The sequence below is a fragment of the Notamacropus eugenii genome, chromosome 1 (genome assembly GCF_028372415.1).
Source record: "Notamacropus eugenii isolate mMacEug1 chromosome 1, mMacEug1.pri_v2, whole genome shotgun sequence".
Classification (NCBI taxonomy): domain Eukaryota; kingdom Metazoa; phylum Chordata; class Mammalia; order Diprotodontia; family Macropodidae; genus Notamacropus; species Notamacropus eugenii.
Window position 1 is genome coordinate 183,665,912 of NC_092872.1, and position 25,780 is coordinate 183,691,691.

A 25,780-nucleotide genomic window follows, 5' to 3' on the forward strand; every position below is an offset into this window, starting at 1 on the left:
CTTTGCATTCAGAGCTAATCCTGAACACCAATTCAGTTCTAGGTATCACTAAAGGAAGAGATCAGGAAAAAGAAAACGATAACACCAGTTGTTCATTTGGAAACTCCACCAACCCCATCTTATTCTAGGATGCCCAAGTATAAATGACTTAACATTTATGGTTTAATTTCTTGAATTTATTCCACTGTCATCTCTACTAATTCCTTCTCTATTTTCTTCCCTTTGTATTTCTCAGATAATGCTTCTCAGCGATCCTGAGATAGAGAGCAGCATTTTGATTAGCTCAGATGAAGGTGCAACCTACCAAAAGTATCGGCTGAACTTTTATATTCAGAGCCTGCTCTTCCATCCTCTGCAAGAAGATTGGATCCTCGCCTATAGCTTGGACCAAAAGGTGAGTGGACATGCTTCTGATATGCTCATTTCCTTAGGATATATATCCAAGGAATTTAAAAAGCAAACAAACATTAATTGAGTAACCCATCACTGAATCCTAGATTTAGAGCTGGAAGGAAATAAAGAGACCATCAAACCCAAACAAACTCTTCACACCCAAAAACACTTAAGTGGGTCATACAACTACTAAGAAGCTAGGGCAGTATTCGAACTAAGGTCTTCCGGATTCTAAGACAAGTGCTTATTCGTTAGGCTGAGCTACCTCATCAAACTAAAGAAACTAAAATATAACTAAACATGAATTTTAAAAATTAACTAAATTTGCACCAAAAATATAAACCTAAAAAGGGAAGATACAAAATATGATTTTTTGGGGGGAAAATCAAGGTATGTCTGGGTAAGCATAGCATGCCCTATATGCATGTCTGTTTTCGTAGGATTTTTGATAAGATTTCATAATGATAAAACATCTGAAGCAAAATTTGCATTTCATCATTTCAATTTGAATAGCTAGTTTTCCATGCTTAGAATCTGCTTTTTATACTCTGACACCTTCTCTCGCCCCTTATTGGTCCACCTTTAGAGTAATATTCTTTTTCATTAGTGATTTTAGAATTTATCAGAGTGTTTTAGCAGCAAAAAAGGAGACCTGAGATGAATTCATTCATCTTTTTTTCCTTCTGATAATTTAATGACCTTCCCACATGTGTTAATGCAGAATCTGCATGCAGCTTCCTGCCAGTATTCTGTCTTTCATAGACCAGTCCTAGAAATGATCTTGATTTAAAACAAACAAACACAAACCTTTTCCTTCCCCCTTCTCTCTTACTTAGATTGACAAAATAGCAGATTTTTTTTGGAGGGGGTAGGGGGAAGAGACACATTTCAATGGATAATTGAGTGTGTGATGTCTGCACCTTAAACAATCACTTCAGTATAACCCTTTCTTTCTCTCAACAAGGAAACTGTATAACAATACCAAATGGTTATTCCTACCCCCTCCCCATGAGTCCTCAAATGACATTTATGGAAGTACAGCTATTGTAAATACAATTCTTTCACAGTGTCAAGTGGATGTTATTAAAAAAAAAAAAGACTGTCAAATGTCAGATAGTTTATAGACTTAGGTTTTTGGTGTAACTGCAAATTTTGAAGTAGGGTTGAAAAATAATATATTATTTTTATGACACTAAATGTTTCAATGCCATTTTTTTCAAGCCAAGCTGGTGATGTTGAATGGACTACACTTGGGTTAGTATGGAAGCAAGTCTAGGTGGGGAAAAGCAGCTGGTGGTTTGTATGCCCCAGAGGTGATAACCTGAACTGAATATGCATAGCATACATCTGGGGATGTGTGCTGTGCCCCTTCACTTCATCCCTTGGTGGAACCCACAATCTGTACCATTGCTGACATATTATATGTAGAGATACGATGCTATCAAAATGCTTCTAGACTTCTTGGCTGCTTTTTGCTTAGTCGAAATATGGGAAAGATGTGTCATAAGCATTGATGGATTTTCTTAATCATTCGACAGATCTTTGGAGAAGCTGCAGTCCTTCGGTGCTCCTTCTTGTTGACAACTTTGCATAAAGTGACTGAGTGACTGAGTGTTCCTTGTGCCCATAAAACTCCCACCTGATGCCCTGCTATTCCTTGCAGAAATAAATAACTACGAAGTCACAAAATGCCCCAGGCCACACATAGAAATCTGCCATAAAGCATTTCTTTCCACTCTTCCCTTGCCCTCCCTGCAAACAGCAAATCTCACAAACCTTTCCATTAAAGAAGGGGTCTCTTCCCTTTCCCTGTTTTGTAGCTTAAGGATTGAGAGTGGTCCCCTCGAGCAGCAGATTAAAATGCAGGTGTCTTCCAGAATTGAGACGCAATCTTGCTGCTTTCAAGTTTGAAATCCTAACGTGCACAAGAGAGGCTGATGCCTTATTTCTATGGAAGAAAATGAGAATGTCTTCTGTTGCAGCATTCTGGTATCTATCTCTGAGAGAAGTCGTTTTTGTGGAGGGCCTGTAGATCCCACCATTTGAGCCACTTTGGTAAGATGCACTTTGAGGATTTCACGAATCCTGGAGCCCACCTGGTTAACTTTTGTGTATCACAAAGAGCCCTAATTGGGCAATATTTTAAAGGGATAGTGTGCACATATTAACCCTCGGTATTTGTCAGGAATCATGAAATGCTTAAATGCATAGTTAAAGAAACAGAAAACTAAGATTACAAGAAAGCCATACCTACTGTTTAAAATATAATATAATTAGAGAAGTGTGATAGTCTGAGGGATTATATTTCTTTGGTGGCAGTGGTACTGGATAGACACTGGATAAAAGCAGGAGAAAATATTCTCTGGGTTAAGGCCTTTTAGGAAGGGATATAGTCTGAGCCATAGAGTAGCTGTCAAATGACCCAGGCCTATATTTTGGATTAGTTACAAGCCACTCTGTGGGTATGGAAGGAAGAAAATCAGGAAGGAAGGAAGGAAGGAAGGAAGGAAGGAAGGAAGGAAGGAAGGAAGGAAGGGAGGGAGGGAGGGAGGGAGGGAGTGCCTGCTATGTGCCAGGATCTGTGCTAAACACTTAGCAAGTATCCCACTTGGGAAATATGTTTATTATCACTGTAAATGTATAACCTATATCAGATTGCTTGCTGTCTTGGGGAAGGGTGAGGGAAGGAAAGGAGGGAAAAAATTTGGAGCTAAAAATCTTATAAAAATGAATATTGAAAACTATCTTTACATGTAATTTGAAAAAATAAAATATTATTTAGTGGGAAAACCCTCAAATATCCCACTTGATCTTTACAACAACCCTAGGAGATAGGTGCTGTTATTGTCCTCACATTACAACTGAAGAGTTTGAGGGAAAGAGAGGTTGCCACTTGCCCAGGATGACATAATTGGTAAGTGTTAGAGGCTCGATTTTAACTCTGGTCTTCTGAACTTTAGGTTTAGTTCAGGATCCACTGGACCACACTAGACTTGGCAATTTCACATCCATACCTTTTGCCTAATGTATTACAATCTTCAACAAGTCAATTCATCTCTCTGGTTCTCGTTTTCTTTCCATGTAAAGTGGCCTAAACTCTTCTTCTTCTTCCATACAGAGGTATATACTTATTGTATTATATGGAATTGGATTTCTATTCCCATTAGGTTGTTTCCCATTATGGCCAAGAACATCTCTGCACTTAGCTGGGAGGCAGGGGGAGTGTTTGACTAACCCAAAGACCCAGTTTTCTCATTAGAAAGATTTCTTACAAGATTTCGAGATTGGTTTTGAAGATTGAAGGTGAACCTTTGGACAGATAAGTGTTGCTGTCATCTCATGCCTGCACGGTATTAGAAAGTGCAGAAATCATCTTTTTAACAAGAAATGTGTTGTGACAAAACAAAAAAAAAAACAAAAGCAAAAATGAATGCAGGATTTAGTCTATGTCCTTTTCCCCTTCCCCCCCCATCCCCTAGTCCTTACTTTATAGATGCATTTCAAGGAAGAGCTATTAAAAATAGCTATTTTTATATGAATGGAGATTTGGAAATCTCCCTGTTATCATCCATCTTCTTGGCAAAGTTAAACTCCAGGTGTAGCTAAAAGTAGAGAGTTGGGGTAAGAAACTTTATAGAATCACAGACTGCTTGTCTACTCAAGCATTTAGTGTCAGAAATATACATATATTCACATGCATATTCATGTATCTTGAAACAAGATAATACAGGACAGGAGAAATGCAGCTGGATAGATATTCATGTGAAAAAGATTTGAAAGTGCTAGTTGAACACGAGCTTAATGTGAGTCAACAGGGATACATAGTAGCCCCCTGCCTCATCCCCCCAAATCCCAAATGTGACTTCAGGTTGCATTACTAGAAGTAAAGGGTATTTAAGTGATATTCTATTTGTACTCTGACGTTGTCAGACTACATCTGGATCACTGTGTTCAGTTATTGTTACCACATTGAGAAAATAGAGTATGACAGATAAGGGTCATTCGGCTGATGAGGAGACTCAAAGCTGGTTTGTAAAAGGGTTTAGTTAGTTAGTGAAGTGACTTTCATCTGTTCAGCCTAGACAAGCATGGAATTAACAAGAGAATGGTCACTTTCTGCAAATATCTGAAGACTTTTTATAGGGAAGAAATATTGGTCCTTTTTTATATTGCTGAAACTGTCATTAACAGTTTCAAATTTCAGGGAAGCAGGTTTGAGTTCAATACAGGAAGAATTTTCTAACAATGAAGTAGTAAAGTAGTAAGCTTGCCATCACATGAGGTGTTCAAGCAGGATACAGATGACCACCTGTCAGGATGCTATTAAAAAATATTCTCACAGTGGGAGGAGGTTGGAACAGATTTAATTTAAGGAATTTTCAAATTCTAGGAGATTATCATTCTGTGATACATTTAGATCCCCAGTTAGTAAAAGCAAACTGGAATGTAAATATGTCCTTCTGCCCAGTTAAATGCAGATGAAGCCTTAACTTCCATTTGGATTGGCTTTTTAAGTCCGCAGATTAGAAGATGTAATTGTACTCTTAGGCTGTAGGATTAGCAGGTGAAGATATTTTTCACTGGAAGCCTTCAGCAATGCTAGGATTAGTGACTTGCTACACTGGGGATAAAGTCATTATAGATTAACTAGCTGTTATTTGCAGCACTGAATTTCATTTGAGCTAAGAAAAAGAGTAGGACAAAAGCTTTCCTCTTTTTTATCTATGAATCCATCCCCACAACATTTTTACTAACATATTCTTCCCCCTTCCCTCCCAACACCATCTATATTTAATTCAGAGAGGACAACCACCACCACACATAGCCCTATTGGCCTATGACATCTTGTAGTGAAAGGATTGTTATCCTATAAGTGCCTAAGGATTATCTGCCTCAACCCTTTTATTCTTAACCACCATGTCAGGGGAAAGGAATTCTGGACAAGAAAGGTGATTGGATGTATACCGAATCATGTCCAGGTACCTAGATAGAATCAGGCACAGATGATCCAGGCTACAGATCAGTATGGTTGGAAAGTATAGCTTCCACACCAGGTTAAGGCTAGTTTGAGAAATCTTAACTACTATACTGGAAATACACAACTTACCCCAGCTATTGTCTGGAGCACTACACATCTATCTGGTGAAAAGGGTGTAAACTCCTAGAATCTCCCAGCTTTGATCATTGTCTTCTTGCAAAGCTGAACCCCATCAATGGGGTTCGTGAGTGACCTCTTAAGTCATACAGTCTGTATATGTCAGAAGCAAGCTCTAAACCCAGAGTTTCTTGATGGTAAAGATATCTCTCTATCTACTATACCACATCTGCCTCTCAGTTCTTTGTGTGATGAAAATAAAATAACGAGTACTTATTCTAAATAAGGCACATAATCACTCCCATAAAGAGATTATCCTGATTTAGGTGTGTAGTGAATAGAGTTCCTGGCCTGAAATTAAGGAGAGTCATCTTCCTGGGTTCAAATCTGACTGAAGACACTTAATAAACATGTGACCCTAGGAAAGTCCATTAATCCTATTTGCCTCAGTTTCCTCATCTATAAAATAATCTAGAGAAGGAGATGGCAAACTACTCCAGTGTCTTTGCCAAGAAAACCACAAAAGGAGTCACGAAGAGTCATCGTCATCAACAACAATAAACACTTTGACATGAGTTCATATGGACTTTCCAACTTCTAGGAGAGAGAGACAGACAGTCTGTAGACATTTGTTGTTGTCGTTTGTCTTTGATTCTCTGTGACATCAGGGAGGTGATGCCATGACTTGCAAATCATTTGGGTTTAAGTGAGGGAGGGCTATGCAAAGTCAGCCTCACTTTCTCCTCCAAAGCCATCTGGGTCCAGTGTCAAGGTTTACATCAGGATGACTAGAGATGGCCCCCAATAGGTATTTGATTGCTCAACAAATGAGTAGCATTTTGTCTACTTCTTCTAACAGAGAAGCTTAGAATCTCCCAGTCTCCCCTACCATTCAATCCTTTGTCCATGAAACAAAGAGGACAGGGGGCCAGTTCACACAACTGCTGCCATGTGACTGTCTGGAAAACAACAGAACAAGAAGGTCAAGAGGAAACCTCTTGAAGCCCTGCTTACCACTTCTGGTCAAATTAGGTTATTTGTCTACAGTTTCATGCCTTCCTACTAGAAAGCAACAATAAACCTATACTTTGCCTCTAAAGATGAGTTATCAGAAATTCTGTCAGTGAAAAATTCTCATGGGAATGAAAGGACAGAAAGTCACTTCCTTTAATCTAGTCCATAATATCCTTCTAGGATGTCATCTCTGGCTGAATGAAAGGGTTTCAAACCAAGTCTGGAATAACAAAGTCACACACTCAGTTGTAGACCCATTTAGGGAACATAGCCATACTGACTAGAACTATTGGGTGTTAGGAGAAGGTTGACTCTTTTATGTGACTGATTAGCTGATGGCTGTTCCATGTGAACTGTGACATCACCAACGATAGTGGGGTTGGATCATCTGATGGTAAGGGAAGCATCTAAACTCATGGTGGTTGGGATTACATCCTGATTCTATTCAATAAGGCCAAATCTGCAGATGATCAATTAGCACAAAGTTGCTAAGACTCATCAGAGATGAAGTCTTATTTTGCTAAACATATTTAATCTCCAAATGATAAAACTTGCTCTTATATGAATAATGATGATGAAAGTGGTGTTGATGATGACAATGATAATAATTGGTATTTTTGTGATACCTTAATGTTTGTGAAATATTACCTTTATAAATATTGAGAGTAAATATTTTCTTTTTTTGTAAATAGAAAGAACAAAAATCCGTGAAATTTAATGGAACATAATCATAATTTTTTAAAGTCATTTTCACTTGTGTCCAATTCTTTATGACCCCATTTGGGTTTTTTTTTTTTTTGTTAAATTTATTTATTTATTTTTAGATTTCGATATTCATTTCCACAAAATTTTGAGTTCCAATTTTTCTCCCCATCTCTCCCCTCCCCAACCCCAAAATACCTTGCATTCTGATTACCCCTTCCCTCAATGTACCCTCCCTTCTATCACACCCCACCCTTCCCTTATCCTCATATTCTCTCTTGTAGGGCAAGATAAATTTCTATACCCCATTACCTGTATTTCTTATTTCCCAGTTATATGCAATAATAATTCTCAACATTCATTTCTAATACTTTGAATTCCAACTTCTCTCCCTCCCTCCCTACCCATCCCAACTGAGAAGGCAAACAATTCAATACAGGCTATATATGTGTCATTTTGCAAAAGACTTCCATAATAGTCATGTTGCGTAAGACTAACTATATTGCCCTCCATCCTACGCTGTCCCCCTCTTTTTTTTCTATTCTCTCATTTGACCTTGTCTCTTCCCAAAAATGTTTATTTCCAGTTCCTCCCTTCTCCCATTTACCCTCCCATCTATCATCCCTCTCACCCCACTTATCCCCTTCTCCCCTACTTTCCCATAGTGTAAGATAGATTTTCATACCAAATTTAGTGAGCATGTTTATTAATTAATTAATTTATCCCTTCTTAAGCCCCATGTGGAGAGTAAGCTGACTCACTTTTCCCCTCTAACCTCCTCCCTTTTCTCCTCCATTGAACAAGATTTTTATTATCTCTTTTATGAGTGATAGCCTGCTGCATTCCATTTCTCCCTTTCTCCTGCCAGTATTTTCCTCTCTCACCCCTTAATTTTATTTTATTTTTTATGGATATCTCTTCTGATTCAACTCAACCTATGCTCTCTGTCTATTTGTGTGTGTGTGTGTGTGTGTGTGTAGGTATGTATATAATCCCTCCACCTACCCAAATACTGAGAAAAGTCTCAAGAGTTACAAACATTATCTGTCCATGTAGGAATGTAAACAGTTCAGCTTTAGAAAGTCCTTTATGATTTCTCTTTTCTGTTTATCTTTTCATGCTTTTCTTGATTTTTACATTTGAAAGTCAAATTTTCTATTCAGTTTTGGTCTTTTCATCATGAATGCTTGAAAGTCTTCTATATCATTGAATGACCATTTCTTCCCTTGAAATATTATAGTCAGTTTTGCTGGGTAAGTGATTCTTGGTTTTAATCCTAGTTCCTTTGATTTCTAGAATATCCTGTTCCAAGCCCTTTGATCTCTTAATGTAGAAGCTGCCAGATCCTGTGTTATCCTGACTGTATTTCCACCATACTCGAATTGTTTCTTTGTAGCTAATTGCAATATTTTCTCCTTGACCTGGGAACTCTGAAATTTGGCCACAATATTCCTAGGAGTTTCTCTTTTTTGAGTCTCTTTCAGGAGGTGATCAGTGGATTCTTTCAATATTTATTTTACCCTCTAGTTCTAGAATATCAGGGCAGTTTTCCTTGATAATTTCACGAAAGATAACGTCTAAGCTCTTTTTTTGATCATGGCTTTCAGGTAGTCCCATAATTTTTAAATTGTCTCTCCTGGATCTATTTTCCAGGTCAATTGATTTTCCGATGAGATATTTCACATTATTTTCTATTTTTTCAATCTTTTGGTTTTCTTTTGTAACTTCTTGGTTTATCTCATAGTCATTAGCTCCCCTGAACTCCACTCTGTCTTTTAAAGAACTATTTTGTTCAGTGAGCTTTTGAACCTTCTTTTCCATTTGGCTAATTCTGCTTTTCAAAGCCTCCTTCTCCTCATTGACTTTTTGGACCTCTTTTTCTAATTGAGTTAGCTTATTTTTAAAGGTTTTATATTCCTCAGCATTTTTTTGGTTCTCCTTTAGCAACCTGCTGACTAGCTTTTCAAGCTCTTCTATGGTCTGGGCCCATTTCATATTTAGTTTGGAGGACTAGAGGCAGAAGCCTTGACTTCCTCTGATACTGTGCCTTGTTCTTCCTCATCTGAAAGCTGCTGATTTTCTTTTCAAGCTCTTCTATTGCCTGAGCCTAGTTTAAATTCCCTTTGGAGGCCCTGGAGGCAGGGGCCTTGACTTCCTCTGACACTATGTCTTGTTCTTCCTCATCTGAAAGGATGGGAGGAGACACCTGTTCACCAAGAAATTAACTTTCTATGGTCTTATTTTTTGTCCCTTTTTTGGATTTCCCCGCCAGTTACTTGACTTCTGAATCCTTTTTCAAGAGGAGGGTCCTAGTGCTAATCCTCCCCCCAGTATTGTGCTGAAAGCTGAGTTTCAGATCAACTGCTCAATTCCCCCAGGGGCTTTGGATGAGGGCAGGGCCACCACTGAGGGCTGAAGTGAAGATCAGCTGCTCAATTCCCCCAGAGGCTTTAAGCTGAGCTGCCTGGACAATGGACCCAGGCTGTTTCCAGGGCCACCATAGCCACCTGCTGCCTGCTGCTGCTGCTGCCGCCACCACCACCTCTGCTGCCACCTGGGGCCAGTGCTGGGGGGACTCCACTCTCCTCTCACCCAGCTAAGAAATCTCTCCCACACTGACCTTTGGCTCTTTCTGTTTTACTTGTGGGTTGAGGGATCTGAGACCCTCCCTGCTGGGAATTCTGCCCCAGAGGTCTGTTCAGGTCCTGTTCCTCCCAGTGCCATGTGGCCAGGGCTAGGCTCTGCTCAACTCAGTGTCCTGTGAGATAGACCTTTCTTGTCAGCCTTCCAGGTTACTTTTGACTGGAAACCTCTTTCACTCTGTTGTTCTGTGGCTTCTGCTGCTCTAGAATTTGTTGAGTCATTTTTTACAGGTATTTTGTGGGCTATGGGGGAAGCACTAGAGTATATGCATCTTTCTACTCTGACATCTTGGCTCTGCCCCCCAGTATTTTCTTTTTTTAACCTCACAACCGCTGTGGGAGATAGATATAATTGTTATCTCCATATTACAGATGACAAAAATGAGGCAGACAGAAAATAAGTTACTCAGAATTGCACGGCTAGTGAATGACTCAGAATGCAAACTCCAGTCTTCCTGATTCCAGGTCCAGCTGTCTGTTCACCACATCTTCTAGGTGCATACCTATTTGCATTCAACAATGCTGTGATAAATAAACAACAAGAGGCATATATTGATCAAGGGCCATTGGCATATATTGAGAACCATGGACAAATGGAAATTGGAAGGGAATATTTTAGGTCATCTGGTTCCCCCAAAAAGAAACCATGGTTGGCCCTTCCTTTGTTCCTTTCCCTGTCCTTTTCTTTCCAGTCTAGGTCTCTCTTGTTAAGGAGGAAAATATAATGAATTTATTCTGCTGTGCTGATGAGTAAACATATTACTTCCTTTAAGAGTATTCACATTTTAAAAAAGAACTTTGTGGATGATAGCTATTAAATAATAGAAGGAGCTTTGAGAGTCAGGAGAAATTTGTTAAAATCACAGCTCTACTTGGGACTTGCTGGGAGACTTTGGGCAAGTCAGTCATTTCACTGTTCCTGGATCAGTTTCCTCATTTATAAATGGACACATACATACTAGATAGTCCCTATGATTCCATAACCCAATGCTTTTCATCTCTAATTGGGGGAATTGTGGACACAGTTGTCCTGGGGTGTAGAGAAAGAACTCAGGGCAGAGGTTTCTTGACTCCTAGTCCAAAACTCTTTAAATTCTGATCTACTAATAGGAAATCACATTCTGAGAGCCCTTTTTTGGAGTCTTTGTCTGCAGTTATCATTAATTAATATCTCCTTTCTGCCCTATAGCCCCATTTGTCAGACAAGCTCATCCAGAATGCTGGCTATTTTTCACTTTGAAAAAGTAGCTGACAGGAATCCTGGACACAGAGTGGACAGGGTAGCTCCCTGGAAAAGATGAGAGACCATGATTGGATTTCACCCCAACTGAGGAAGTGACAGAGGCATGACTATGACTGTTGTGGGCCACATGGGCCGATCTGTATCTCCCATAAAAGGAAAGAAGTAACAGCAGATTGACAGTGGGAAGGCATCAGTTTACTTTAAATTTGCAAAGATCCCACTGGGAGTAAACAGCATTCAGGGCACAAACATCCAAGTCTTCTTAGGAGATCCAGTTTGCACTAGGTATTTCTGGGCTTCTGATTGTATTTTAGCGTTTACTAAACATTTAATGACTTGAGCTCCCATTAATGTAGCTAACTGATTTTTTCCCTCAATTACTTTCATAATGAGACATGGCAGCTGGGAGCAGAGGTATCTTTTTTATGGGACTTTTTCATAACATTTCAAAGCAGAAGATAAAGTGGAATTGGAAAGAATGTTTTCAGCCAGCCAGGCTCCATTAATATTCTAGTGTGTTTATAATAAAATGAAAAACAGTGTTAATAGTAATCACATTTGTACTGTGCTTGTAATTTGCCAAAAAATTTGCATACTGCTTTTCACTTGTGGCATATACATCATCTCATTAGTTCTCCTCCTACTCCTCTGCCTGATCCTTCCCTGTCTCCTTTGGCAAGTCTTATTTTTGTGACCCCCTTAAAGTGTGTCTCCCAAGGTTCCATACTTGTTTCTCTTCATCTCATACTTCCCTGACTTCTTCCTAAACCATCTTCATTTGGACAACTCCTAAACCTAAACTTCCAGTTTTGACCTACCTTCTCCTAGTCCAGATCTACATTTCTTTCTAAGTGTCTAGTGGTTATCTCTTTGGATATTCCACAGGTACAGTAAACTCAGGATTTCCTAATGAACCCTGCAAATTTACTACCTCTTCTTACTTCTCTGTTTTTGTCAATGGTCCACCATTTTCCCTTTCACCCAGGCTTTAGAATATGATATTATCTTTTATTCTTTCTATTAATTCACTTTTGACAGTCACAGGCAGCACCCAAGTGTTCTTCAGACTCTCTGTAAACTGCCATTGCATCTAATAGATCACAAAGTCTTAACTTCAGGTCCATATACTTCAAAATACATAAATAAGTGAACAAACAAATACATACAAATGGAACTGCATTTCAATGTAATTGGTTTCCTTTGCAATCCTATATATGTTATTCTAAGCATTTTAGAACATTTTGAGTGGTCCATAGGTTTCATTGGATTCCCCAAGGTGTCTATGATGCAAAAAGGTTAAGAAACTCTACTATAGATGGATGGTTAAGGATGGAATGTACCAACACTTTTGACTGGAATCCACCATGTATTGAAGTTCACACTACAAATTTTTTTAGTGAGGTAACAGAGGCATATTTGTAAAGAAGTACAACTGACCAAATGATGTTCTTGCAGAAATCCCAGGGGAATTTCCCTGTTGGAACTTTGAAGAGAGCTAATCTTTAAACAGGTACCATAAGAAGGGGGTGGTAGGATACTTATTTAGTTCCTTGCAAGGAGGGAAGAATTAAGAGCAGCAGCAAAGCCAGATGTTTCTGAGGTTCCAATTTTGTCTCCAGGCTTTTCCCCCGTCTCTCTTGCTTTCATTGGTTCTGCTTGGAGGGGCTAGGCAACTGGGGATGCCAAGTGTTTGTCATCATAATAGCTAAGAGTGCTTTGGGAGGCTTGGGGAGACCAGCATCTTGCATATGGTAATGAAGAGAAGTTTAACTTCATTTACAAATCGTGAATATGTATTCCTGCTTCAAATGAAAAGAAAGACTAAAACAGATCTAGTGTTTGCTCAATTTGTTAAAGAGAAGACAATTTGTCAAGATTTTTTTCAAAACTCTAGCGCTATGCAAATGCAGGCAAATCAGACCCCCATGTTAATTCCCCGGCATGATGAATATTTTTATAATCCTAATTAGTACCAGTCATTTAGTCTAGCAATTTCCCCCAATCTAGCCAATTTGAAATTAAAATAGATGCCTTGATTACAAAACTCATTAGCAAAGAAGCACCCTTCTCACTAACCAGTTCATTTCAAATGCACAAACTGAATGGAGTGTGGAGCACTCCTGTCTTCAATAGGCATAAGTGAAGTGAGTCTTAATTGGCAGCATTGTGAAGTATTTGTCCTGCTGGATGCTTCATTGCAGTGTAATATATCACTCATTAAATGTAACAAAAGCAACTTTTTAAATGGTTTAATTAAGCAGGAGTCTCTATACTTGGTAATTTTTATAAAGTCAAATGTCGTAATTGTTTGCATTTGAAGTACTGATGGGTATTAATATCAGAAAGACTATATCTGACTCTGCATTTATCACTCTGATTATGTGAAGGCTGGTGGGTTTAATATGAGAGGGGAAAATTAAATTATGGAATACTGACTCCTAATTTAAAAGAGCCTGGACATGTATTGTTCCAGGGAGACTAGGAATGAACAGTAGAGAAGATCCCTCTGCCAGACCAAGTGATAGGTGGGGAAGAAAGGGGAGAGCTGGATTAGAACATCTGCTTTTCCAGATTTTTTGTTTGTTAGACTGTTTGATTTAAGGTTGAGGAGAGAAAGTGTCACCTAAAAGTGTTCCTTCTTTTCCAAAATGGCAGACTTAAGGTAAGCTTCAGAAACCAATTGGTCTCCCTCAGAAAAGCAGTTGTGGCAGGACTGGTAGGAGGAAAAAGAGAAGATTAATTGGAACTGATCTAGGGGAATAATTCCCCATTTGTGAAATTGAAAGAGCAGAGCAAAGTTCTTGTCTGTGGATCAGAGAGAAAGTATTTTTCCTCTAGTTGATGTGCAGAGCATGGAGCTCAGGACGTATTTTGTGGGGAGGGTATATATAATCTGGGATACAGGGTGGAAACTAGACACACAGTAGGAATTTGATAAGGATGGGAGCCAACTGGCTTCTCCTTTATGAATTGGGTCACATCTATGCCTTTTAAAAAATATTCCCAACCCTTACCACAATGTATGGAATAATAAGTCATTAATAAATGCTTGTTGACTGACTGACTAGATGAATGATTTATGTCATCTTCATTTTCAGCATCATGATGAGTCCATTTCTCTAGGTTCTGTCTAACATATCAGACAATGGGGAAGGAGTTAGAGTTTGGGTCTCAGTTCTCTGTTACTTTAACCATAGGTAAGGACACCTGCCCCATGGCCTACCACTTTCAGAACCTACCCATGAAGTCATTGTTCATTGCTGCCAAATTAACTTTTTACTTCCTCTCTCATAAGCACAGAGATTTAGCTATCTTGTATGCCAACCCATTCCCTTCTACCCCCAGGTCTTTTGCCCTGCTTTGCAAGGTGACAGTTATTAGATATAATAAGTAAATCTGAGAAATCTCCAAACCAAACTTACTATCTTTCCTTATGTGATAGATGATATACTAATGGGAACAATATTAAGAGACTTAGATAAATCAAGGATCTTCACAGTACCTGTCCAGTTCTCGAGTCCATACCCTCTTGTCTCTACAATACGATGCCCTCATTTAAGATCCAGCTGAATTTTCTGACTCCCAGTCTAGCCCAAAATTCAAAGAGGAATGACCAAGAGGGTGAGCATTTGGGAAACTGCCCTATAAAGAGCAGTTAAAGTACCTGGGCATATTTAACATGGAGAAGGAAAGACTTAGAGGGAAGTGACAGATTTTGGCACATAACTGAAGGGATGTCATGCCAAAGAAGTAGCAGATTCATTCTATGTGACTTTAAAGGGCAAAAAAATTAGGAAAATGGGTGGGAATTACTGGGAAGCAAATTTTTCACAATTTAAAAAAGACCTAACAATTTGATTTGAGCTGCAACATGACAAACTTTCTCCCAAGGCAATGAGCTCCCAGTCATTGAAGGTACTCAGACAGAAACTAGTTGTGTCGTTGTCCAGGATGCTATAGAAAAAACTTCTGTATAAGATGAGAGCTTGGACTAGATGAACTCTAAAATTTTCTTCAATTGTAAAATTCTGTGATTCCCTCTTAGCCCTTATTCAAACAGTTTAAATAAACAGCATAAAGATGACAGGGCTTTGTAGTCAAGAGATGGCATTGACTAAATGTGAGACTGGGGACCAATCTCGGAGACTGGGCTTGCTCATTTGTCAAATGGAATAATAGAACTTGTACTTCACAGGGTACAACCTCACAGGGTTGTTGCAAGTTTCAAGTTGTATAAACTTTAATATGCTAAGGTGTTAACAAACTGAGGTCAGAAGTGTAATTATTGTCTGAGTTATAACCTCAGGGTTAGAGTGGTCAATGAAATTCAATTAATTTGTTGAGTACGTACTATATGTAAGGTACTGTGATAGAGGGTGGGAATAAGAAAAATATTCCTGCTCTCAGGGCTTACCTTCTAAAAGGGGGAAGGAGTGTATGTATGCATGTGAATAAATATATAAATAAAATTAAAAGGGAGAGGCCTCTAATATGTGAAAGAAGCATTCAGGAGGCATCACTTGAGCTGAGTTAAACTTCAGAAGAAGGCGAAGATTCTGAAGGATGGAGATGATGAGGATAAAGTCCATTCTAGTAATGAAAATGTTTGTATTTAGACTCTCAGTTTAAGAGAAAACCTATTTATCCAGTTTAGATATAAAACAGAGTTCACAAAGAGGAGTAGAAAGAAATAAGACAGGAAAGGTAGGGGAAGAAACTAGAATGAGGGAGAAGAAAAACCATGATTGATTCCAAATCACCAAACCTAGGTGATTTGGAGAATGGAGTTTGGCAGGGAAAGGGAAGAGAGGTAGAGGACAAAGCTTGAGGGGATGGAAGACTCAAATGAAGGGTTTTTTCTTTTTTTAAGGCTGAGGAGAACTGAGCATGCTTATTAAACAAACAACAAAGAGTCAGTAGATGGGGAAGAACAGTTGCAAGAGATATTGGATAATTAATTGATTGAGAAAGCTCCTGAAAAGTCGAGGGGGTGGACTGAGGGAACAAATAGATGGGCTGGTCTTGACCAGAAGAAGGGAGCTTCTTCTTCAGAGACAGGAGGAATAAAAGAGAGAGGTACCGATAAAGATGTAGAAGAGTTTTAATGTGTGGGGTAGGGCAGTTGAGTAAGTTCAAAATGGATGTTATTGGTTTTCTGAGTAAAATAGAAGATAAGTACATTTGTGGAGTCTAGTGTTGTGGAAGGATTCTCTTGAGAAGAGAAAACAAGGATCAAAACAGTTGTTGAATGGACTAATTGTAAGATATTTGACAAATCACTTAATATCTCTGAGTCTTGGCTTTCTCATTTGCAAATGGGATTACAGTGCTTGTACTAACAACTTCACATGGTTGTTGTAAGAAATGTCAAGGATCAATCAGGGAAGAACGAAAGTTTTGCTATTCAAAGTGCTGTGTCTTTGCAGTAGTAATGACCCAGGTAACATTAATCTATATAACATTAATCTATAGTGGTCCTAATGGTCTGTCTTCCTCCAACATCATTTAACATCTCAGGAGTACAATTGAAGAAGGTAGATGATACTGGGAGAGTTTTGTTGAGCACAAAAAGATATTTTTTATGAGTAAGGAAGCAGAGGGGGATAAATGGAAGGATAAGATATTATGATCAGAGAGGAGAATTTAGAGTAGTCTAACAAAACCACCCAAAGGAATGATATACCTTTCATCTCACTATCCCCCAAACTGTGGCACTTCCATGATTTTGAACTTCAAAATTCAATGGTGTGAAGGTGGCTAAAGCAGGCACTATGGAGAACAGCACTTGGTCAGGCATTGAAGACACGAAGGTTGTCCACTATATCCTGAGTCATCACCAGTCATCTTGACTTTTATCCTGCCACTGAACTTTGATAATTCAGGAAGAGAGAGTGAAGCTGACAATTTTATTGAGGCAATCTGGTCTGATGTGTCAGAGAATGTGAAATAAGGATCCATGAGCGCTGGAGAGAAGAGTAGGCAAGAATGCAATAAGTTTAGGGAGGATTGGATTTTCATCCATGTGAGAATATGGAAAGAATATTTTAAAAACACAGCTTGAGGATGAAGGGGAGTTTATTAACAATTGAAAAGAGATTTCACAGAAAGCAATGGAAAGGGATGACAAAAGGGGAAAGGGACAAGAGGAGGGGTCTTAATCTGGGCTCCAAACCATCTATGCATAGATTTCAGGAGATCTATGAATTGGAATGGGGGGGAAAATTACATCTTTTCACTAACCTTTGGTTTTGATTCTATGTGTTCTATTTTATAAATTTAAAAACATTATTATAAGAAAGAAGTCATAGGCTTCACTCAACTGTCAACCATGACAAATAACATGGGCTACTGAGCTGGATAGGTACAAAATTATGGTGAAATATTTTGTTCCCTCCTCCCACTCATGATATGGTGACTCTTAATCACTCAACTAGAGGAATAAGCTATAGGAATGAGGAAGTGCCAGTTGTTTGGGCACTCAACCTTCTTGGATCCTCTGATGATAGAAACTGTTGGTATAGATGTTCCTTCTTCCAACACTAATCAAAAAGCGTTTACTGAGTCCTTACTGGGTACCATGCACTACATTTATGTGCTGGGAATACAAAGAAATATTGAAAATAGTCCATGCTCTTATGGAATATACATTCTAATGGGGTGCAATATGTATATAAATTTGCACATTACATACAGAATAGACATATAAGGTAACTTTAGAGATTAAAGCAATAAACCTGGAGGGCCTGTACTCTCTGCCTCAAAAGGTGGCATTTAAGCTACATCTTGAAGTAAACCATGGATTATAAAAGACAGAGGTGAATAGAAATGACATTCCAGGCATGGTAACAGCTTGGATTAAATCACCAAGGTGGGAGATGGAGCTTTGTGTGTAAGGAGCAGGATAAAGGCCAGTATCACTGGACCATAGAGTACTTAGAAGGGAATAATGTGTAAGAATATACAAATGGAGATTAGTCAGGTAGTGAAGAGCCTTGAATTCCAAAGCATTTATATTTGATCTTAGAGGTAATAAGGAGTTTATTGAATGTAAATGGTTAGACCTACATGTTGGGAAAATCACTTTGGCAGCTGAATGGAGGATTGATTGAAATGTGTAGAGTAATATGGCAGGGAGATAATTACTAAGAATTCACAAAGTAGGACTGGGACCTCAGGAACTTAATTGGAGTTTTACATGGTACCAGTTTGGTAGTTACAACCCAAAGTGACTGAGGGTGAGATATCTCACACTGGACCATGACTTCAACTAATCAGGCTTGTTGTTAAAGTCTTTGTCTCTTTCAGTACTCTTTTGGGATAACTGAGTTTCATATTGAAATATATACTACTTGATTTTGCCTTTTATCTATAAAAATGAACTCTTTATTAATAAAACATTGTCTTGACATTAACTATTCACAAATTATCATGAGGGGTATTTGAAAGATCCCTAGGGATTAGGAGATGTGGGTTCTAATCCACACTGTCACTCATAATATGCCCTCAGGTAAAGAGTGTCTTGCAATTTGTTGACTTTGTTCATCTTTCATTTTCAAAAAGGACCAATGACATCACGGGTGATGTCTTGACTTGCTTGTAAATTGGATTTAAGTGAGGCACAGTTGCCTCACTTAAATTGTCAACTTGCTCTCTGTTCCTGAGTCATCAAAGTCCAGTGGCAGGATAAAAGTTAAGATGACTAGTGATGACTCAGGATAAAGTGGACGACCTTGGTGTCTTCAATGCCTGACCAAGCTCTAAATTCTCCATAGTGCCTGCTTTAGCCACCTTTGTACCATTGGAATAAACTGTTGTCATTTGCCCATTCTGCCTGGGAAAGTCTAGCACATAATAGATACCTAATAAGTACTTGTTGACTGATTGCTTTCAGAACCTGATTTTCCTCTTCTGTAAATCCTCCATCTCTAATAATTCATGAAGTCCTTTCCAGTTCTAATATGTTGAGATTCTATGACTCTGTGCTGGTTGAAATGACAACGGGAAACAATTCCTCTAATTCTGGTGCCTTCTTTCCCCTCAGGTACTATACTGACCCCTTTGCTCCATTTCATAAGGTGGCAGCATCTGTGTCAATAAGTTATTGAAGCAAAGCTTTCTAGCATGGAGTATTTTTAATTTAAGTGGTTTGGTAGAGATCTGCTGGGGGCTCATAATCTGAGGGTTTCTTAACAGGCAGCTGGGGAGTGAACACAGGGTAAAAAAAAGGCATATTAACTTTTCCTTCTTCAAATAGCGCTGAACTAATATTGGGTTTGAACATTTTCATAATTAAGGAGCTGACAGCAGACTAAGTAATCTCTTCTGTCTCTATCTAAGACACAGATAGTCCTTTGGACTTTTTAGCTGCAGTGCCCTAAGAAAGTCTCCTAGAAGGATGAGAAAAACCAGAGGAAAAGGGAGAATTTCCTAAAGCTGACTTGACATTCTCTAGGATTCTGAGATGCATGAACTCTTAAAGTGGGGAGGGACCATCTGATAGCAACTGCCACAATATTTCCTTTCCACCTGTGTCAAGCATCTCAGAATTTTAACCTTTCTTCACTCCTGTCCCAGAGGAAATAGAGTCCATAATCCTTACTAATACCAAACCTTTTAGTCTTCATCCTTGATCTCTTTCCCCTTCCTGATACCAGAAGACTCCAATAAGCATTCTTCTTTTCTCACACATTTTCAATCAACCTCCCCTCCACTGGTTCTTCCCATGTGACTACAAATATGCTTATGTGTCACCCAACCAAAAAAGTTTTCTCAGCACCTCATCCCTTCTATCCCATATGATGATGCCCCATTTCATATGTCCTTTTTTGTAATCTTTTTAAAAAAGTTTGTCTTGTCTATACCAATGATTCTGCTTCCTTATTACATACAATACCCTAAATCTCTTACAATCTGTTTCAGTTTCTAGTACCAAACTGAGTATACAATTGACTATACAATTTCTTAGCCATGTGACCTTGGGAATGTCATGAAAACTTTGAGTTGGAAGAAGGCTGTCCAATTCAGGCTATCCTTGAAGATTTATATACTCTATAATATAGTGAACATGTGGTCATGCAGCCTTTGTTGAAAGACTTCTAATGAAGAGAAACCTGCTGCTTTCTAAGACATCCTTTTTTGGAAAGCTCTAATTGTTTTTACCTTCTCGTTTCAGAGGCTTTCATCCACCTCTGCAACTTCCGCCTCCAACTCTTAGTTCTGTACTTCTAGAGGGAAACAAGTTCAGTCCCTCTTTTATATGAACACTCTTATTGCTATCATGTCTCCCTTATATCATCTTTTACTCCAAACTAAATATCCTCATTTCCTTCAATAACACCAAATATGTCAAGAGAGAGGTAAGTGGGGGTGGTAGAACATGTATTTATATCATGTCAGCTATGTGCCAGACACTGTGCTAAGTGCTTTAAAAATACCTCATTTAATCCTCCCAACAATCCTGAGAGGTAGACTCTATTTTTATTATCTTCATTTTACAGTTGGAAACACTGAGGCAAACAGATCATTCAGCTAATAAGCATTGGGAAAGATTTGAATTCAGGTTTTCTTGGCTCCAGCCCTCCTACTCTATCTATCTCCTGTACCTCCTACCTGGCAAGAACTTGAGGCTCTCCATCATACTGATTGCCCTCCTTTGGACGCTCTCTGGCTTGTCAGTGGTCTTAAAATGGGATTTCCATATCCGGATATAATTCTCCAAATATTGTCTAGCTGGAAATGAGACTGTCATCTCCCTAATCCCTAATCCTGGATTCCATGCTTTTCAATGGGGTTCTTATGGACCTCAGTTTATCTTTACATGACATTATATAGCAGATTGCCTGATAAAAAATCTGGAAGCACAATAAACATTCTCTAATGTCCTTTACAGCCTAATATTCTATAATAACAGTGAACCTGCAGGTCATATCACAAAAGTCATGTCATGATAACCAAATCTGATTGTGATTTTAGTCCTCACTTCTTTGACCTCTGTGTAGCTTTCGACACTATTGACCACTTCTTTCCAGATACACATTTTTCCCTTGGCTTCTGAAATACTGTGCTTTCCTAGTTGACAGTGTTTGCATTTCTGCCACTGCTGGATGACTGCTATCTTTGCTTCAAATGTAGGCAAATTTCCCTCCTCAAACAGTAGGTGAAGGGATTTGGGAAATGCCTTTGTACACTCCAGGTTGTTAAGAGCAATGAAGCATTCCTAAAGAAAACAGAAATGAAGATTTATTGGAGGAAAAGGGTTCTAAGGAGAATGAGAATGAGGAGAGATTTGACTCTTGTCAGGAGATTGGAGAATGGAGAAGTGTTAGCTGAAGAACCAAGGTAAAGAGGTTAGTGGTGTACTTAGAGTTTAAAAGAAGATTTAAGGCTCTTCTTGAAGGGAGGGGGGAGATGGGTGTTCCAAGGAGATAGCAGCTTTGTGTCCTCTGAAGACTGATGCATTTTGATCTTGATAATGTTTGATATATCTTGATACCGATATTGATAAAGATTGATATATCTTGATATCCTAAAGAAGCTAGCAGATGAAAAATCAACCTCTATGAATCAGAAGAAAAAATAAAATGTTGGAGGAAGGCGAAGTTTGGTGCCTACTTGTTCAAGGGTACTAAGGCAATTCCTTGTGATTCTACTAGCAATAGAGAGTTCTATAATCTTCCGAGACATATATCTACGATATAACAGAGAATCTTCCAAGTCTCATTTAAATGTATGACAACTACCCACTTTGATGATTCATATGGATACAAATGATATTGTTACAGGAAACAGCAAAAGTATTGCCAGTGATTACAAAGTCTTGGGCAAGGATCTGAAGATCATAAGAACATATATTGTTTTCCTCACTGTTGCCTCTCTAAGATAAGGGATACAGGAGAGAAAAATTAATTTGGGAAGTGAAATTTGGACTTCTGGATCAGTGATGTGGGAAATGTAGATGGCATACCTATCAAATACGCTGATGACACCAAGCTGGGAGAGAGATCTAACACAGGATGACAGAGACAAGATTCCAAAAAGATGCTGACAAGCCAAAGTATTGGGCATATTTTAATAAGATGACATCCAGAAGGAATAAATATAGAGTCTTACAGTTGGGTACAAAAAATCTTCTTCAAAATACATGGGAAAAGAAGGCATGGCTAGGTAGCAGTTTGAAGAAGTTTGAGTGGACTGCAAGCAAGTTCAGTAAGAATCTACAGTGTAATGCAGAAGACAAAAATCTAATACAAGCTTGCGCTGCATTGAGGAAAGCATAGTTTCCAGGTATAAGGAGGTGATACTATGTATTTTGTCCTTGTCAGACATCATCAGGAATATTGTGTTCTGTTGTATCACCACTGTTTGATCAGTTAAGAGAATTGTGATCAGAGCAACCTGGATACTGACTGACCATTAATCCATGACATAAAATAATCAATTCAAGGAACTTTGGGTGGTTAGCCTTGAAAAGAGAAGACTTTAGGGGACATGATAGAGGTCCTCTTATATGTAAGGATCAGTCTTGTGGAGAAGGCATTAGAAATATTTTGTTTAGCCCTAGGTTTCAAAGCCAGCAGCAATGACTGGCAGCAACAAAGAGCCAAATTTAAGCTTAATGTCAGGAGAAAACAAAAACTTGCTTCTATTTAGAGCTATTCAGAAGTGGAATGGGTTGCCTTGGTAAGTGGTAGGTCTGTCCCATCCTTAGAGGTCTTTAAGATGAGCCTGGATAACAGCTTTTTATGTGTATTGTAATAGAGATTCCTTTGGACCAGGTACCTTTGAACCAGGCAAATGAAGTCCCTTTCATCTCTCGAACTCTGTGATTCTGTGATACTGCACATATTCCCTAACTTTTCTAATAGCTTCTTCTCTCTTCACTCTTTTCCACTCCTTTAAATTGAGCATATACTAAGGTTTTATACTGTACTTTCTTCTCTTTTCTCTCTCTTCTCTTTCCCTAGACAGGTTCATTCAATCTCACAGGTTTTTTTACGTATTACCTTTATGCAGATGATTCCCATATTTCCCATATTCCCATATTTCTTCTATACACAAACACCTTCACCTGCATGTAGTACATTCCTACTGAGTTTTCCTAAAACTTCCTCATGTTCTCCATATTCCAAACAGAAATTATTATTCCCCCTGCCACCAACCCAAGGTTTCCCATTGAGTGCTCTTTTTTGGTGCTATTAACTCAGTCCCATGCTTTGAAATATTAGTGTTATCTTTGACTCTTTCCCCTCCTCATATAGAATTAGTTACCAAATACTGTTGATTCTGCAATCTTTCATATGTCTTTTGCTTTCTCCCCCCATTGTAGTGATGTTAATATGTTCTTATTATCACTCACCAATGCCATCATCGTATCTTAACAGATTTTCCTGTCTCTGTTCCCTTTCCACTTTGATAACTCTTCTGGCCTTCATACCACACTATGTATAAATACATGGAAATGTCAAAATTGACTTTATAGTTTCATAGCCAAGCACTGATAGTAAGGTGGTGACACCAGTAATGGATATGGGCAAGTTGGAAGGAGGGGATTATTTTGATGGGGTGAAAAGAGATGACGAATTTAATTATATTAAGTTTGAGGTAGGATGGCCCTATCCCAGATTTTTGAAGGCTTTGAGTATAGATTCAATCAACAAACATTTAATGAGTATCTACAATGAATGCGCACTCTGCCCTACGTCTATAGATCCAGGCTACTAATACTCTTTTTTTCCTTAGGAAAATATACATATTACAGATTTTCCTCTAAATTCTCAGTCACTGTCTTTAACCCTGACTCATTTTCTTCTGCATATAATTGGTCTGCTAAATGCTTGTGGTGAGATGGGATCAGGGAGAAGTCTCAGGGAGAGAGCGTTGGAAAGCAATTCTTTTTCTTTTCTTTAAAGAATCTCACAAATAGAAGGGTGACACACTGTCTTGTGGGTAATGGGCAGAAGAGAAGGCCCTGTAGAATCAGAGAGAAACCGCTCAGTATAGCTTTTGGGACAAGCTATGCGTGACAGTGGATAATAGAGTGCCTAGCCTCGAGTCTGAGTTCAAATTCTGGCCTCAGCCACTTTCTAACTGTGTGACCCTGAGAAAGTCCCTTAACCCTGTTTGCCTCAGTTTCCTCATCTGTAAAATGAACTGGAGAAGGAAATGGCAAACCACTCTGGTATCACTGACAAGAAAACCCCAGAAGGAGTCATGGAAAGTCAGATACAACTGAAAAAGACTGGAAAATAGGTATTATGATAATTAGTAACTTCACCTAGAGAAAAAATTATAATATTCAAAGAATTTTTGAGTTAGGGAAGATCTTAGAGATCATCTATTCAAGGCTTCTTAATGTTTTCTGTGTCATGGACTCTTTTAATAGTCTGGTGTAGCCTTTGGGCTGCTTTTCAGAATCATATTTTTACATGCATAAAACAATATACACTATTACAAAGGGAGCCAGTTCTATTCAAATATGGTTTTCAAAATGTTTTTTCAAAACTTATTCAGTGACCCCAGGCTAAGAATTCATTATTTTGTCCAGCACCTTCATTTTGCACTTAAGGAAAGAGTTTTAGGGAGGTTAAGGACCTTACTCCTAAGGTTACCTGGTGAGATAATGGCACATCTCCTGGCTTTTGGTCAGCATTACTTTCACACATTTGGGTTCTATTATAGTCTTTACTGTTATCTTCTTGTGTGACCTATGGCAAATCATCCAACTGCTCTGTGACTTACTTTTCTCATCTGTAAATGAGGTCTATCAGCTTCCTCTTAAACTAAAAATGACATAATAGATAGAAAGAACTTTAAAACCATTAATGATACTATAAAAGTACATGTTGCCCCTACCTTAGGAACATCTGATATACAAAGGGCCACTAGGGAGAAGGATCTGGGTTAAGAGGGATTTAGAGGGCACCTATGGATGAAAATGTAGCTTAAAGTGTACTTACCAGAAAAAAAAATAATTTCTTTCAATGCCATTTTACTTCTGCTTAGCCATATTTCAAGAAATGACTGGGGAAGTGTAGTGTGCTTTTTTTTTGGACTTTTAAGCTATGAACATTTTAAACAGGCAAAGAGTAGATGTAGGAAAAGTGCCACTAGGAGCCTAGTGGGGTCAAGGGAAGAGTCTCTGCCTGGACTTTATCTAGGAGTGAGACTTTCTCCCTACAGTAACATGGCTGTTGCATTGACTGATGACCACTTTGTTTAACTGTAACTCTGTGCCAGCTAATCTGTAGAACTGTGCCATCTCTTCTAAGTAACATTCCCAGGAGGTGCTTGGGCTGAGCTGATGACTTATTTTCATGTTGCTTGGGCCATTGCTTCATTATTCCAGAAGCTGTTACTTTTCTGCTGTTTCTTTTGTAAAATACTAACCCCTTTGAGATCTCCAGGAGAATTTCCTCTTAAATAAAGTCTCCTGCCCAAATCTTCTTGACTCTCTTGGCCCAGTCAACACCTGGTTAATCAACCTTAAGATCCAAAAGGCCAGAGGCCTGGGAGAAAGCAGGCAATCCCAGTAATAGTAATGTTAATAAGATGATGTATCATAGAAAAGCACTTCCTAACAGGGAATCATCAACCCTCAATTAATAAAGAGTTTAAAAATCTTGCTGGTCTATCTATGCTCATTAAGTCACTTGCCAACCGCCTTCTGCATTTGCAATTCATCAGGGCTCCTGT

General features: G+C 38.6%; 1 protein-coding gene across 2 annotated transcripts in view; it reads left to right on the top strand.

The window, feature by feature from the left end:
* Positions 1-25,780, top strand: part of SORCS3 (sortilin related VPS10 domain containing receptor 3) — a 676,074-nt gene that overhangs the window by 384,247 nt on the left and 266,047 nt on the right. For both annotated transcript variants that reach the window (XM_072621715.1, XM_072621724.1), the window contains one exon: positions 236-394. In XM_072621715.1, coding sequence (XP_072477816.1) covers positions 236-394 — 159 coding nt within the window. The remainder of the gene's footprint in view (positions 1-235; positions 395-25,780) is intronic.